The 16,629-nt window shown below is 36.6% G+C and overlaps 2 protein-coding genes across 2 annotated transcripts; one reads left to right on the forward strand and one right to left on the reverse strand.

Moving 5' to 3' along the window:
• Positions 1 to 49: 49 nt before the first annotated feature.
• LOC125213294 (sphingoid long-chain bases kinase 1-like) lies at positions 50 to 7,331 on the reverse strand. The gene is made up of 9 exons (XM_048113754.2): positions 7,136 to 7,331; positions 5,565 to 6,104; positions 5,122 to 5,478; positions 3,761 to 3,854; positions 3,635 to 3,672; positions 2,928 to 3,074; positions 2,351 to 2,450; positions 1,054 to 1,985; positions 50 to 589 (listed from the first exon to the last, which is right to left on the reverse strand). Exons 2-9 carry the CDS (start codon positions 5,982 to 5,984, stop codon positions 440 to 442), a joined length of 2,238 nt encoding a protein of 745 aa, XP_047969711.1. The 5' UTR covers positions 5,985 to 6,104; positions 7,136 to 7,331; the 3' UTR covers positions 50 to 439.
• Positions 7,332 to 10,627: 3,296 nt separating this feature from the next.
• LAF3 (Amidohydrolase family) lies at positions 10,628 to 15,967 on the forward strand. Its single transcript, XM_048111059.2, has 15 exons — positions 10,628 to 10,819; positions 10,976 to 11,121; positions 11,223 to 11,324; positions 11,975 to 12,047; positions 12,322 to 12,428; positions 12,511 to 12,634; positions 12,978 to 13,172; positions 13,368 to 13,453; positions 13,723 to 13,830; positions 14,028 to 14,123; positions 14,224 to 14,322; positions 14,405 to 14,479; positions 14,874 to 15,005; positions 15,102 to 15,217; positions 15,578 to 15,967. Exons 1-15 carry the CDS (start codon positions 10,729 to 10,731, stop codon positions 15,771 to 15,773), a joined length of 1,746 nt encoding a protein of 581 aa, XP_047967016.1. The 5' UTR covers positions 10,628 to 10,728; the 3' UTR covers positions 15,774 to 15,967.
• Positions 15,968 to 16,629: the final 662 nt, after the last annotated feature.

A 16,629-nucleotide genomic window follows, 5' to 3' on the forward strand; every position in this document is an offset into this window, starting at 1 on the left:
CGTGGGACAACCGAAAAATGAATACGACTAGGAGCAGTAAATTTGGGAGTTCATCAAAAAAAGGAAATATCAATATAATATAATACAAACATCACAGTTCCTCAGCACATCTATACAGCATAAGGATTTCATGGGGAAAAGGAAGAGAAAATTACAAACAAGATCAACTCTGGAATGTGAGGCAATTCGATGAAAAATACATGAGATTGAAGGATTTAGGCCTACATTCCTATTAGCTAGGCGTGTATAAGCACGTCCCCAGGCAACTGGGCAAGGGTACATACGACCCGATACAGTGATAGTTAGTTTAGAAAGAATGAAGCATCGACTAAAATCTACAGGGACCTCAAACTCTGTCAAATGAAAAACCAAACATGCACCAACGAAAACCAAGTCTCTCAAGTATCGCCTTCACCTCTTCAAGACGACGGATTGCTGATCAAAGGCTAGAAGACGACGGATTGCCAATGAGGCTGCACTGTTCGGGAAGTAGTGAACAGATTACCTGCCCGTTTACTGGGAACAGCTCACCATCAATGCCACATCCATTGTGTGTGTGCTTCCCGGGTTTAATTTTAACAGACTTCACCTGCATATAGCAGAATCCATCCAGGTCAATTCAATACAAGCAAATTAGCACCTGTTGCACTCTAAATTTCACTATCCAGCTAGCTTGAGCTGATGTGTGTTCAAGAATAAGGTATCAAAACCAATGATATGCCTACAAACAACCTTGATACCACTATTTTTTAAAACAACGAAAACTCTTGAGTTTCCTGAAACTGTGACTTGGGCTGTTGTGAACAGAGGAGTAAGTACATGCAATTTATATTCAGACCAATAAGAAGTCACCATATCTCAACTTTCTTAGTATTATTAAATAGTGAGCCTTTTTAGAACCCTCCTAACATCTTTCAACAGATGCAGGAGAGACCTCTACTTCTTTATCTTTCTTGTTTTTATAATGTAAAGTCTTTTTTTTTTGCAGTTTTTATTCATTGCATCTATCATGTTGGGATATGTGTTTGTGCAGGTAAGGAGAAGCTTCTTTACCTTAATATATTCGACGTATGGCAAGGAAAGGTGACTACCCGTCTGCAGAGACAAAAGGAATCTCAACAGCTTGAATCGCCCACTACCACGAACCAGTAAAAGGTCCAAGCTATTGTCATCATGCTCTGCCTTGGGCGCCACGACCTGCGAACTCAGACTCTGGACGGTTTTACAAGAATGGTTGCATACAAGGACACCAAGAAATTGACCTTTCGCAACCACCCAATTCTCTTCTGGTCGAGGGGTGATTTCCTTTTCCTCAACAGCTTCATTGCCCTCAGGCGGCCCTGGCAATTCAATAGGATGTTCGTCCCAGGTAGGCTCAGAATCCCATCGAGGCTCAGCATCCCATATCGGCCCAGGGTCCGACAATGTCGAAGAGATATCTTCTTTATCATAAGTAGTTGCATTGCCCCAGGAGCATCTGGTGGAATCATTTATGGTGATTGTGCCAGTCCAGCCTTTGTCCGTCCTCGACTTGGATCTCGTCCTGGGCCAGTTTGGAGTGACCGAATGTGGCGGCTGAGGGTGGATAACTTCTGGCTCAGCTGTCACGTTGCTTCTACCAACTGAGAGTCGTTTCGACTTTGAATCAATGGCTCGCACATAGTCTGATGGCTCAATGCTACTGCAGGTCGTATCAAAATCATTTCCAGACATTCGGCTTGGGGTCATTATTGAATCTATACTTGATAAGCTGGAGGCCCGAGGAAGACCTTCCTTGCCTGATTTACGCATGATATCAGTGTAGAGCTCTGACATTTCCAAGGTTTCATGACCATCAGAAGCTTTTCCATCTCCGGAGCCAGTCCGTACTGGAAGATATTCCACTTCATAATTGTACTTGGGCAAGCAGAAAATTTTGAGAAAACCAGCAACAAAATAGCGCAAAGGGCCGAACCGCTTCTGGAATTTCTCCGAGAGCTCCAATACTACAGCAAATACAGAGAAGATGGGACTCAAAAATAAGGCTGATACAGGGATAAAGAAAACTAAATGCGTTTTAGCTTCATCCGAAAGTCAGTCTGACAGAACAAATATTTTATGAGCCATTCAAAAATAGAAAAAACAAAAGCAAAACTACGTAAGAGAAACAGTCAGACTCAACTGATGTAAAGTAGGTTATAGAGCATCAAACACTCAATTGTAATCATAGGCAAGCTTCAAAGAGTGGATAAAACTGTTGTCTAATGCTTCATATAAAGATCCAAACAGAAAAGGAGGGGATAAAATCATTCATGTTGGAGAAATTGGGGAAATTCTTTGAATGAGGATGAATACATAAACTGCTAATTACCATCACTAATGAAACCAAAGTATGTAACAGTCATCCCAAAGTGGATAGCTCCAGTATGGATCCACTCCGCCGCAAAAACATCAGTGGCTGTAAGACCTCCCTGAAATCCACCAGAAAGAAACTCCAACATATAAACCTGGTTGACTACAGAATAATACAAAGATATAGATATGAACTCAGCATTTAAACTCATTCAACGTGTTGCATATATAAATAGCGATTAGGATCTTGTTAAGAATCAATGGAAGAATCATTTCCAGTCATTCAAATTTGGATGACTAAAAAAGAAAGGATTTCAGGGAAGGATATTTCTATGTGATAGACATTATTTTTCACACTGATGCAACATATTGTACTTCATGAGTGGAGTCGACCACTGAGTTGACCCTTTGATTTAAATGTAGCGTTTAATTTCTCCCGTGTCTAGAACCTCACATCAACAGAAAGTTAATAGTTACATATACATGAAACAACATTTCTATTGCAATTGAAATAATGAAAATGAATACTATCCCTACTTCAGAAAAAAAAAAAGCAAAATAATGTAAGAACGTCCAAATTTTTATAAAAATACTACCTTAACAATTGTAATTGCTGCAGATATCGGATCTCTGACCCCAAGAACCGTCCAGACTAAAGAATTATCAGAACCTGCAGGTATGATGCCAATTGGGATTGAAATTGCTTCTTTCTGGTTCTCCCTGCTAAGTAATCCGTTCAAAACCTGCACGATTGAGATCTCAATATTAAAGATACTAAGAAACAACATACTCCTACAAAACAAAAATATATCACCCAAACTTCAGAACATGTATGAAGGACAATTAAACAGTAACCGCATAGGACCACATGACCTAAGATCACATAAACCATACAAGTGAACCAATGGTCAAACGCAAAGCTATGAATTTGTAAAAGTAAAAGAAAAATGTAACAGCACACATTCATAAGTGCTGAAAAAACAACAGAAATGCATGAAAGCCACTTGTTTAGCAACCAAAAACATGTGACGGAATTATGGCTGTTCCCTATCACCAGACATGTCTAGAAAATTGCATGTTCCAACTTGTGTGTCAACTTCAAAGTTCTTCCTGGGACTGTTTTTTTGTATTTACATCAAGGAAACAAGCATTTGTTTCATCAGTGCACCAATGAAATCAACCCAAAATCCAACAACATCCAATTACAAACATGTTGAAGAAATGATACAGCATGATCGCTTCATAAGGTATCTATCATTGTCCGAGGAATACGAATGGACGAGAAGATAGTGACTATGTAAACCTCATTTATGATTCCGTCTCCTCCTACACATATAATACCTACAAGGAGTAAAAGTCAAGGAGACAATAGTCAGGAGCAGTATAATTGCAGTACTTAATTATTATAGAATATAAAAGCAAGATGTACCATCAGGACATGTACTGAAATCAACACTCGCTGCGAGCTTTCTAGCATGACCTGCAGATGTTGTTTTGACAACCTCTAACTCAAATCCCGCAAGCTGCAATTTAACCCATCAGAAGAAAAGGACAGTTACAGATCATATGACAACAACAAAGATATGGCAGCTAGCCAATTACCTAAGAGCATAGTATACTAATGAAGAACAAAACCAATTTAGTCTGGCCAGTCATCTGGGAGACGTAGGGAGTTTAACAATTATTGCATACAAATCCAGAATGTTACCAGCAGTCGACCATATATAACATTTTTAACTGTAAAACTCATCTCCAAACAGCTTTTTTTAAAACAGTGTTTCCTGGAACCTTCACTCCAGCTGGCTTAAATTACCAGAGGTATGAAACTGGACACACTAAATTTTCTCCATAAAAAAGGGCAGCCAGAGCCAATTTTATAAACTTCTTCAAAATTGAATAAGAGATAACTTCCTTATGTTCTTCTAATGTGAATCAATTAAACTTCCAAATATGTTACCTACTTATTTCTTTTCCATGAAGAACCTATCATCATATTGAAGAAAACTTCGCAACATTAGCAGGAAGCAGATCTTCATGTATGGATCATGAAAAGAAGGAAAGTTAAGAAACTAAACAAGAGGGTAGGGGAGAAAAAAAGTTCCACGAGTTGAGTTTATATTATTTAGGTGTATGAGCCTTGAATTTGAGTGTTGTTTGAAAAATGTGTCCATCGTATACTGTTGTACAACTACTCAGTGACCTGCAGCTAGGTGCACCGTTAACAATTATGTCTATGAGTCTACAACCTAAAGCTAGGGTGTAGTTGAGCAGAGCCAAACCGAATACCCCAAAGATTTGTTTGGTTTCTTTATAATCAAGTTGAACTCCACACCTAATTTACAATGTATTCAAGCCTCACGAGCTTATTTGAGCCTAACCAAGCTTAAACAAGCTTTAAATATATAATCACATATACATATATATTATTAATTGAAGTATTATACATTCAATATCAAGCATATTACATATTCTAAAGGATATTTCTTCTGATAATATGTTCACTTACATCTACCATAGGTGCATGTATATAAATTATTTGTCTCAAGTACCCAATAGGTATATCTATAGTTTACGATATTCATGTGCCAACAAGCCAAATATTCCCAAGCCAGTGATTCGTTTATTTGTTTGATCAAGTCTAACTAGACGATCTCAAGCAAGCTTTCATTGAATTAAGACCTGAATTGCTCACAAGTAACTTGGCTCATTTCGTACCATACCAAAAGCTATGTTTGTTGTACAACATAACAAAATAAAATATGAAGCGGAAAGCACCATAAATAAACTTACTTTAAATATAGGTTCTACCAATCCATTGAAAACTTTGCTTGAACGGCCACGACCAGAACGAGGGTTTAAAATGACGAGCATTCTCGGTGGACTTTTACATCTTATATATGACTCAGGAGGAAACTCATTGAAAATTGAATCTGAACTCTGCTTCTTAGAAGCCATAGGGTGAGGCAGACAATTCACATAGCACTTCTGATCTGCAAATACATTGACCCACTGGATTGCATCCTCAGGGGTGGAAGCAAAAAAACGAAAGTCCTTCCGACTTCTCCCACTTTTCTTTAAAAGGCATGAACCCTTTTTAAATGGATATGCATGCACAGTAAAATGTCTGAGCCCAACACAGTAGGACAACTGCCAAATGTAAAAAGAAATCAGGACCAAGATATTACATTTAAATTAAATCAGGAAAGAATTAGAAAAGGACACAAAGGAATTACCGAAATCACATCATCCAGATGCAACATCTTAGAACCCCAAATCAATGCATTGCTTGTCAGTTTAGCATCAACTGCATCCGAGTTGGAATTCTCTGAAGTTTGTACCACGGAATCCTTACTGGATTTCGTCTTGTCCAAGGCAAGTTTTCCAGTGAAAACTTCATATCCAAGCAAATCAGATTGCTCATCTCCAACATCAATCCTGTGTTCTGTCCTCTTAGCCCCATTTGTATCATCATTGTTGACACTGATTTCACCACATTTCGTGGCCTTCCCTCTACTACCACGTTTTTCTGGAAAGACAACAGGCGATGTTTGTTGTGCCGTTGAAACTTGAGAACAAATACCGAGACGACGAAGTGACTGCTGAGTTGTGAGTCGCAAAGAACTATGCTTGGACAGACTCCCACTCTTCTGCATATTGACTCTCAAGCACAAAGCGATGGACAATAAAAGAAAAAGTCATCTACTCACACACAAGCTCCATGGTACAAATACCATAAAATCCAGGGTCCAATTAAGGATTGACTGTAACTCAGCCTGCATCAGTAGAAAATTTTAATTATCGACCAAATAAAATGAAAATTTTTAAAAATCCCATCTAACTTCAATCATTCCAAATTGCAAAATTGTTGGTGACAGTGACTAAACAATTCTTGATCATTTTAGCATTGCTAAATGCCTAGTTATTAGTACAATCGAAGGAAGACTAGGTCACAACAAGGTAATACAGGCAAAAGAACAGCCAAAGAATAAAATCAGTTGCTCAAATGCAGTAAGACAACTCGAGCTCATCTTGTACTTCTAATTACATGAATAGATACAAGTAACAACATATATAACATAGCTACATGTATATATGTCCAAAAGATCAGACAAACATGTCCCCAGGTGCACCAAAATTGCCGCTCAGCTACACAATTTAATCAACTTCGTAGAGCAGTTGCAAATTTTGGGTTCACCATAATATCCGTCCAGCTACTCCACTGCATCAACACTATAACCTCATAGAGCAATTGAAAATTCTGGGTGAACCAAATCCCAGTCCAGCTACACGATTCAATCAACACTACAGCCTCGTAGAGAAATCGCAAATTCTGACTTTTTCAAACATTTTGAGAAATCAAAAGAAAATACACTGAACCCTGTTGACTACATACAGCAAGGAGAAACCAGCGTAGGACCTGATTCCACTACAGCAAAAAAAAAAAAGCGTTTTCTTCCTAGCTGATTACAAATTTGGCCATTCCTATTTCCACTCCCCAAAGGAAAAAATCTCAACTGGATCACACCAAAACAGAAGCTAGTCAACCATTTAGAAAACCCCAAATGCAATTCACATTGAACTTCTAAGCATAACTAGAAGATGAACTAGGCCCTCAATTGAAATTTTAAAATGAATCAACTCAATCCACATCCAGGACAATCCGATCAAGCCCCGCAACAAAAACCCAGAAACAATATAACTCGTAATTGCAAGAAAACGCCCAAAAATCGAGCTTTAAGCGCAACAACTCATTCAAACAGATGAATTCCAGTTGAAACTTCCTACGTTGGGAAAAAAGACTTGCCTTTTTATTTAAGAGATAATCCACAGATTTCCCCCGGCGGCGGGCGGCGGCGGAGATCGGTGGTGGGTGGGAGTGGTTTGGATGAAGAATAAGAAATGGAGAAACGAGCAAAACCCAGAGACTGATTTTGTTGTCTTTGTATTTTACAATATTTTCTCTCTCTCTCTCTCTTTCTCTCAATTATTTTCGTTTACTCTTTTTTCTTTTTCTCCTTTGGATATTTGCTGCAAGCTTAGTTAATATCTTTGGCTGTATTTCAGAACTTTTATTTTATTCCATATATTGAAATTTGACACAATAATCTGGTTTTTAGATCCCAATCCAGATTAATAGGAAAATCGGATGTAGCTAAATCAGTATACACTTGGATAAGTCTAATCTCATTAGGAAATTCAATTGTTCTCTTTATTTTGGGATGATATTACAAATTTGAAAATTTTGAGACATTCAACACTGCATTCCTATATTTCGCAGTATTATGTTTTGAATAGATTCTCTATTTGGGTAAGTGGACAAATTTGATCAATCTTTAAATTGGTGAGTTTCAACTTTAATCCAGAAACGTATGTTTAAATATTTCGAGATGAATTAATGTCACATTGTCATTTAGTAACATTTTTTACCGTTTTCTTATTTTGGGAATAGATCGTATTTTCGATATAGATGGAAGATAGGCTATTTTAATCCTTTTTGTATGAAATAGTAATGTTGGCAACCATATAGAATTAACATAAATGAAGCCGTTTTTAATTGATGTGGAAGTTTTTGAAGCAATGTGATTTTAATAGGAGAAGAGGCAAATTAATACCCGAAGTCAAATAAATAAATCCACGTCGTTATGTTGTGTTATGTTTGTTACAACTTAATTTAATTTAGTCCTATGCTTATGTGATTAATTTTTTTATTTTAATTTCCTAATGTTAGTATAGATGCCTCGTGATTTTTCTCATTATTACATAATTAATGGTGGTTGCAATATCGTTTTTAAAGTATAAAGCCTTCTTAACGAAAAATAAATGTGAATGGTCCCTGGAAAAGTATAATACACATGTAACATGTTTGGAACAAGTAAGTAATTTTTTTAATTAAATTTATAGATTTTTTTTTTTAATATCAACAGTCGAATATTTTCAAAATTTTAGTAAGATGCAAAGGGAAAAATATAAATTGGAGTAGTTGGAATAAATAAATAAAAAAATTCATTGATCAACATTATCAATCGAAATGTCAACTTTGTCGCTTGGATTATCTGTTTCTTTTTATCCTTTCTCCTTGGATTATCTGTTCAACTTTTTTATAGGTACACAATTATTGGAGATAAATTTGGAGCCCTAAAAATAAAATATTCCGAAAAAGCCAACCCCCCATATCTAGCATAAAAGTTAAAATATATTTTTTATGTTTCAAAAATATAAATACTTATTTTTCAGTTTTCTCTTCAAAAACTTCTATTTTGCCAAAAATAAAATTGTGAGTATGTATTAGTATAGTTTAATTGGGCGTGGAGGAGACAACCACCAATTTTGAACATAAAACTAAAATTGCTGAAGAAGTATACTTGTCTTTGAAGTTAGAGAAAAACAAAAATGATTTCAAGATAAAGTTAGCATACTTACAACTTAAATAAAAAACATGGTTGATTTTGACACGTTTCTTAGAAGTCTAACTCGACCTAACCTTAATAAAGTTACTTAGTTATTGATGGTGATGTTATTGCAACTTTAAGCACCATTCCAATTAGCTTTGATACTAATTTATGTTTTTTATATTAAAAAGTGGGCAAAGTCCATCAATAATGTCAAGAGAGATAAATCTATTATTCTTTTCTCCTTCTTTTATAAAGGCGAAAAAGTTAAAAAGCTACTACTACAACTTTTTTTTAAAGAAATACTTTATGGAAAAATTCGATTTCTTAAGCTCACGAGTCACGAGTCATGATACGATCCTAAATCATTCTTTAGAATTTTTGTTGCTAATTTATGGTTATCTATATAGGATTAAAAAATCTGAGTTATTATTTTAAAAATAAATGATTTTCACTAAATGCACAGACTATAGGCAACCCTCGATTTTGAACCCGATTTTAAGATTTGTGCAATTTCATACGTGTACAAGTTCCCGCAATTAAGACTGACACGACCAAATGATTAATACAACAACATCATACGGCTACATTAAAGCTATAAAAGTTCTAATTAATTTAAATTCTATTTTAATGACAAAATGGATTCAGGAATTTATGAATTTTGATAGATGCAAATTCTTGTTTAATTAATCAGTCTTGAACTACTACTAAGTTGCCATTTTATACCCAGAGTTGGGCCATTTCATGGGCTTTAGCATTTAGGCCACGTGAGAGCGGTGGAATGTCTTCAGGTATCTTCGAGGGGAAAAGATTAATTGACAAGATATATTTATCATTTATCTTATTAAAATGGTAACTATATATTCCTAAAAAGTGGAGTACTAATCAACTCGAAGTGAAGAATTTAAACTGAATTGGTACCAAAAAATAACTCAACCTTTTACCTTTTGTGTGAAAAGACAGTTAAGATACATTTTCAAAATTAAAGAAGGTTTAATACATCATCAAATACCCTTTCTATTGAATAAGAGGTAAATATGGTAGTTATTTCTCTTTATACCTCCATGTACCATTTTCCCTTGAGATACTCTTAGAAGGAAATAAGAGGCGTGACAACAAGTTGCGGGTCACCACACCAGGCACGAGCATCAGCTACTCTCGTGTGTTGCGCACACATTGGCTGGACGCATAGTATCTTAATTGATATTCTCTTTGTTTGACCTACAAATACTCTTATCTCCTCCCCTCCTAAGTTTGACTTATTATAATTCTAATAGTGGTTTACAACATACGACTTCCCCTACACACTCTTATTTCAAATTCCAACTTAAATGACACACATCTCATATTTCCAACATTTCATTTCTATAACTTCCTATTTCCCTAGAATCTAGATAACATCCAAATCGACTAATCCTACAATGAAGTGGAGATTCTTACATAGGTACGCAACATGCAAATCTTTGAATTTTGAGAGGATATCAGCGTATATCTCATTGTCGGCAACAAAAAGCACAAAGCAATCGTGATAGAGTTGAGAACAGATACGAGGTACGTCCAACATGTGTCCTTAATCACACATTTTGTATGATTCAAGCCTATTACGATAAAGTAAATACAAATGTTATGAGAGATGATATTTTGAGAAGACAATTATGACCACCTATAAAATGGCGAACAATAAGATCGATTTGATTTTTTTATTCCAATACGAAAGTGGACTGATACCGTGAATTGAATAAAACAAATCACATGCCCAATTCTCCAGCAGCGCCTCGGTGGACCCCATTTTAGGCGACAAGATCAAGCAGTGGTGTGAAGCCGTTTGATTTAAAAAAAAGAAGCTAAGCGTAAAACGACGTGGTTTTATACAGCCACGTCATCGTGACTCGTGGCAGTAGGAAAGTGAAACTCTGCTAGTTTTTGACTAAAGAAAATGGAGCACTAATTCCGATTCCGATTCCGATTCCCTCTTTCTCGATTCTCTAAAGGAATCTCCCCTGCAGCGATGAAGCCACTGTCACTCTCCGCCACGGCGGCGGCATTGGTGGTTCTCCTCGCCGTCGCTTCCTCCATCTACCACCCTCACTTCCTGTACCGTAAGTCCAACGAATCACTCTCTAATTTCCCCCTCACGCTTCCGCAGCTCAAGTTAGGGCATATCCATTTCGAAAGTTCTGCTAAAAGAGCTTACTTTTGCGTTCATTTACACTTTGAAAGAAACTTGAAATGTGCGTGCCGTTGATCAATGACAGAGCCATGGCTGCGCGGCCGAGACGCGGCGGATTTGGTTGTGATGAATGGGACTATATACACCGGCGACGCCGCTTCCCCTTTCGCTGATTCAATGGCCATCCGTCGCGGCCGGATTCTCCGAGTTGGAAATTATTCCACCATTAAGGTGCATTACTGCTCTATCGAATACACATAACCCCAAATTTGTCTTCGATGTGGGCAAATTGTGAATTTGTTATATGACACATTTGACACGGGTGAGTGCAGAAGTCGGTTGGGTCCATGACTAGGATGGAGAATCTACAGGGGAAAGTGGTTGTTCCTGGATTCATTGACTCACATGTGCACTTCCTTTTTGGAGGATTACAGGTCCTGGATATGCATATTTTGGCATTCATTGCTCTTTACTTTGGCTGAAAAATACTTGTGGTTCATAAGCTTTAGTAAAAGCATCCTTCTTTCTATCCATCTCTTTTGAACTGTCACCTTTCTATAGTTGTTGCTTGCACATTGTCATTCTTCGATAAGTAACATCAGTTTTCTTCTTCAGTGGATGTATGTATACATGAAAAATATTTGAATGTCTGTACTGATTTGAGTTTTTATTCTTACCTGGCATTTAGCATCAGAGTTCTTCTATCTAGACTCATTAGAATAAAAGTCTCTTCAAAAACTCTACTAGAACAGCTGATGTTGGCAACAGCTATCATAGACCTTCTGTAAAATTCATCCCTTAGTAGATGCAGGGATGAGTATTTAGTTGGGAAACCGAACTTGATGGGGTTGGGTTGCATCAGATGAAAAAGTTGGAACTTGACCTGTGTCAAGAATATGTTTATGGATGAGGAACTTGGCAACAAGTAGAAAAAATCACTGTTGATTGGTTCACTGGGCAGAGCCAAAAGTTGTATGTTTGACTTAAACCTTGAAAAGTTGTATTTAATAAAAGTGGTATTAGACTGCAATATGACAGTTTTACCATTTTTCATATGATGGATTTGAGCTAATAATCGAAACAGATGGGTCAAGTTCAACTCCATGGCGTCAGCCGAAAAGAACACTTTGTGAACAAGGTTAAAGAGGCAGTATCAAGTAAGTTCTATCTTAATTATGCATATAGAAAACACTTTTCCCTACTTCCAGCAGAAACACTTCATCAAGTGCTGATTGCACTCTAATGTCCCTATTGTCAGATATTTTGATGGCCTCAATGTTTATTTTTCTATTAGATGTGTGCTTCCTTGTCCTGATTAGCTTGAGGGGGAAACTATTTGCCACCTTTTCAATTTTTTATAAGCTTATTTTTATTTTATTAGCATATTAAAGTACGATTACTTATCTAATGTCTGGTTCAAAATTTCCCCAGATAAGCCACCTGGAACTTGGTTGCAGGGTGGTGGTTGGAACAATGATCTGTGGGGGGGAGAACTTCCAATAGCATCATGGATTGATGATATTACGCCTCAGAATCCTGTAAGTGTAGTCACCATTCCTAATGTGCTATTCGATTTAAGTTAAATAACGCGTAGCTGATTCTAGGTAACTTAATGTGTAGGTGTGGCTGTCAAGAATGGATGGTCACATGGGCTTGGCTAACTCTCTAGCATTAAAACTTGCTGGAATATCTAATAACACGACGGATCCTGATGGTGGAACTGTCATGAGAAACAGTCTAGGAGGTTCCTTCTTTCATACTGTTTCTAGTTTTATTTCTATAATCAAGTTTGAACTTTGTTGAACCTACAGTGAATCACATTATCCTTTTTTTACCTGGGATGATTTATATTGTATTGGTCAATGCACATTGCACAATAACTTTATCTAGGAGAATCTGAACATTAATGTGGAGGCAAGCGACAATCGTGTGAAAAATCATAAAAATTTAAAGTTTGTGTATTATGATGCAGAATTTTTAGTTTGTGTGCAAAACCAGGAGTTGGTGAAAGTTGGTGTATTTAGGGGCAATTATCTCTCTGGATATAGATTAAGCTGATTGCCTTCTGGCTTTGTTATTGCATGCAGAACCTACTGGTCTGTTGATTGATTCTGCCATGAAGCTCATCTTTTCCTGCATCCCGGAGGTCTTAGTGGAGGATAAGAGGGAAGCTCTTTTGAGAGCTAGTGATCATGCCTTAAGCAAAGGCGTCACAACAGTTGTTGATATGGGGCGATATTTTCCTGGCGCGTCAACAGAGCTCTCTTGGGAAGATTTCTCAGGTTCTGCTTTGATGTACTGAAGGATAAGTGTAGCAGTTTTGATTTTTTTTTCCGACATGTATGTTAAGACCAACAAATTACGAGCCATTAATAATGCTTGTAGTTTATTCCTTGATCCTCAAAGTGTTCAAACAAAAGCTAACAGACAATTTATGAATGCCTTCTTATTTCAATCTCATTCTCTGGTCCTTGCAGATGTCTACAAATGGGCCAACCTATCAGGAAAGATGAAGATTAGGGTTTGCTTATTTTTTCCAATCGAAACATGGGCTCGGTTACATGTAATCCAGCTTCACCATACCTTTTTGCGTAAATTTGTTCGTAGTTCAGACAACTGCTGTGTGCTTGGTGTTTTTAGTTCAAATATGGAACTTCAAAGATATGACCAAAGGGACGTAGGATTTGTGTCAGTTATTGTCAAACAATGCTCCACTTTTCGTACGGCCAAAATTAACTTCAACTGGAATTGTTTCCTTTTATGCATCATCTTTGATTTGAACCTGTAACGTCTTAATTATTACTTCCATTTTGCCCTTTTTCTCCTGTACAGGAACTTATAAATCGAGTAGGTAGGAAGTTGAGCGAATGGCTTTACTTAGGTGGTGTAAAAGCTTTTGCTGATGGATCATTGGGTTCTAGTAGTGCACTACTCTATGAGGTGAGAATAGTTATATTTTTTCTTTTCTTTTTCTTTCTTTTATAAAAAAGTAAAATCCATGTTGTAAATCAGAAAAACTCTTATTTTTAAGACAATGAAGTGATGTAAAGATCCAGTTTTAGCATTTCAAATCTGGAAGCTTGAACCAGTTAATTGTATTGAGACTTTTGTGTGTGGTGTGTGTGTGTTTTGTGTAGCCGTATGTCGAGGAACCACTCAATCATGGCTTGCAAGTGACAGACATAGATAAGCTGTACAATTTAACTCTCGCTTCTGATAAGGCCGGTCTTCAGGTGCTTTTGCATTTTCTACACGAACGTTTTCTTTCTTTACTGCAAAAACCATCAAGATATCTGCAGATACATATATTGCAGAATTCATAATTCGTTTCAGGTCGCCATTCACGCCATAGGTGACAGATCCAACGACGTGATCTTGGACTTGTACAAATCAGTGGCTACTGAGAATGGAATCAGAGATCGAAGATTCAGGGTAAGTCGAGCTGTTCAGTTGCTTCAAAATTTTAACCTTTGTTCCGAGTATTGCTCATAATTGTCTCAGCAAAGGTTTGCAGATCGAGCACGCACAGCATTTGGCTCCTGGAACGGCACCCAGATTTGGTGAACAAGAAATTTTTGCTTCCGTGCAGGTTTTGTGTAATTGCCTAATGCATGCATTTCAAGGTTGAAAAATGTAAATAACCACTAAAAGTGATTCTTAAAGTTAAACTTGTGGGAACGAGTGTGTTCCTTGCCCACCTGTGCACGCATGGGAAGGCCGAAAGAGAACCAGCACAAAAACATGTGTTTTTAAGAACTAAACAATAAGTAACATGTTTTTAATAATTTGTAATGCACATTTTTTAATTATAGAAGATAAATACTAGGAAAATTTGAAATACCAACATTGTGATTAATGTGAATTCGAAGTCCTCAGATCCCTAATCGGCTTATCGTGGTACCATTGTTTGCTTACTAGCATATATGGAATAATTCTTTCTATTCAAGTTCTTGATTTAACTTTCTAATACCATTTCATGACAGCCTGATCACTTATTATATGATGCTGACTCCGCTATAAAAAAACTTGGTCTGGAAAGGGCAAATGGAGGATCATATTTATTTAAGTCGCTCCTTGCAGGGGACGCACAGTTGGCTCTTGGCTCTGACTGGCCAGTAAGAACATTTTTTTAGTTAATCAATTCTTTTCTCTAGAATTCCAAAATTTCATGCTACCTGTTTGAACGTTGCTCATTCATTATCTCACTATAGGTTGTCGAAATAAATCCTTTGAGAAGCATAAAGTCATCAATGAGAAGAGTGCCTCATGGTTGGGGGAATGCTTGGATTTCGTCTGAATGCATTGATCTAAACGATGCATTGAACGGGTATGCACTACAACCCCATGTTCTTGTTTGCTCAAAGATTTAAGTTTCAGACCTCACCAATTTTGTGGTATACATGAATTATCATAGGCCAATTAACCAGCTAAAATTCTTCAGAGTTCATGTACTAGTAATTAATGTTTCTTTGCCTTGTCAATGAGTAGTCATCATTCATTAGGGTCAGCTGTAGTTTATAGCAAGAACATTGGAGCAGTATGCAAAAATGGCCCGAAAATGCAAGAAAGTGACCAAACTTTCACGGAAGCTGCAACAATGGCCCAATCCACACTTTCTTGCTCGCATTATGATGTGTGTATTATGTGAAACTACAGTTAAACCCATTTATTTATCACAATCCGGTAGGTATACCATTTCTGCTGCTCGATCGTGCTTCCTTGATGAAGAAATCGGGTCTCTATCACCGGGTAAAATGGCTGACTTTGTGGTTCTGTCCGTGGATTCATGGGATGAGTTTGCTGCAGAAGTTTCTGCATCGGTTGAAGCGACATACGTTGGTGGAGTAAGAGCATATGCCCGAGACCTCATAGAAGATTCATAGTAGCATTGATCAAAATCACAAAGCTTTTGAGTTGCAATGCATCATATGCATATGACAGGTTCATTTGTACGAGTAGTCAATGTTTCTATCTAGCCTTGGGGTTATTCTCAATCGTTTTCTTTCAACGATGTAATATTGCTATTTTGTTTATTTTGTTGGATTAATTAATTGCTGATTTAACGTGTTAATTTTCACTCATTTTGTGTTGTGAAACTTGTGAATACAATCTCTTCAAATTTAAACGTTGTAATAAGCAACGACCTTTCATTTTGTTGCAAATTTAAGGTTCCCCAAATTTTGCTTGTAAAATAATAGTACTGCGATAACTTGTTTATTTTAAATTTATAAATAAAAATTCCGATATATATTGAAGTTTATCTCATATAGACTAGTACTCCACAAATTTATGTGATTCTATGTATACCATACATTTGAAATGGTGCATGATACGAAGCATAATTATACTATATTAATCGTTATTCCAAATTAACTCCAATCACATCAATTAAATATGAAAATTATGAAAACATTCAAAAAATAAAATTACACATTATAGATACTCTAATAGTATATCATTTTAATATAACAGTATTAATATATTATCATGTGAAAGAGAAAGACAAGGTTAGTGAAATATAGTAAAACCTTAGACCATCTCCAATCGTACTCCATAAATGAGTTTTGATGTAGAAATCTTCTTCAATCATACACCATACTCAAACTCATTTTTGGTTTTTTTTGAAACAACACCAAATATGGTGTTACTGCAAAAATTTTGTGAGAGAAAAATCTAAAAATGGTGTAAATTTTGAGTTTGATGTAAATGGTTGGAGTAAAACTACTTTTTGGTGTGAAG

Source organism: Salvia hispanica, chromosome 3, assembly GCF_029641045.1.
Source record: "Salvia hispanica isolate PSC_SH4W2 chromosome 3, Shi_PSC_v1, whole genome shotgun sequence".
Lineage (NCBI taxonomy): Eukaryota > Viridiplantae > Streptophyta > Magnoliopsida > Lamiales > Lamiaceae > Salvia > Salvia hispanica.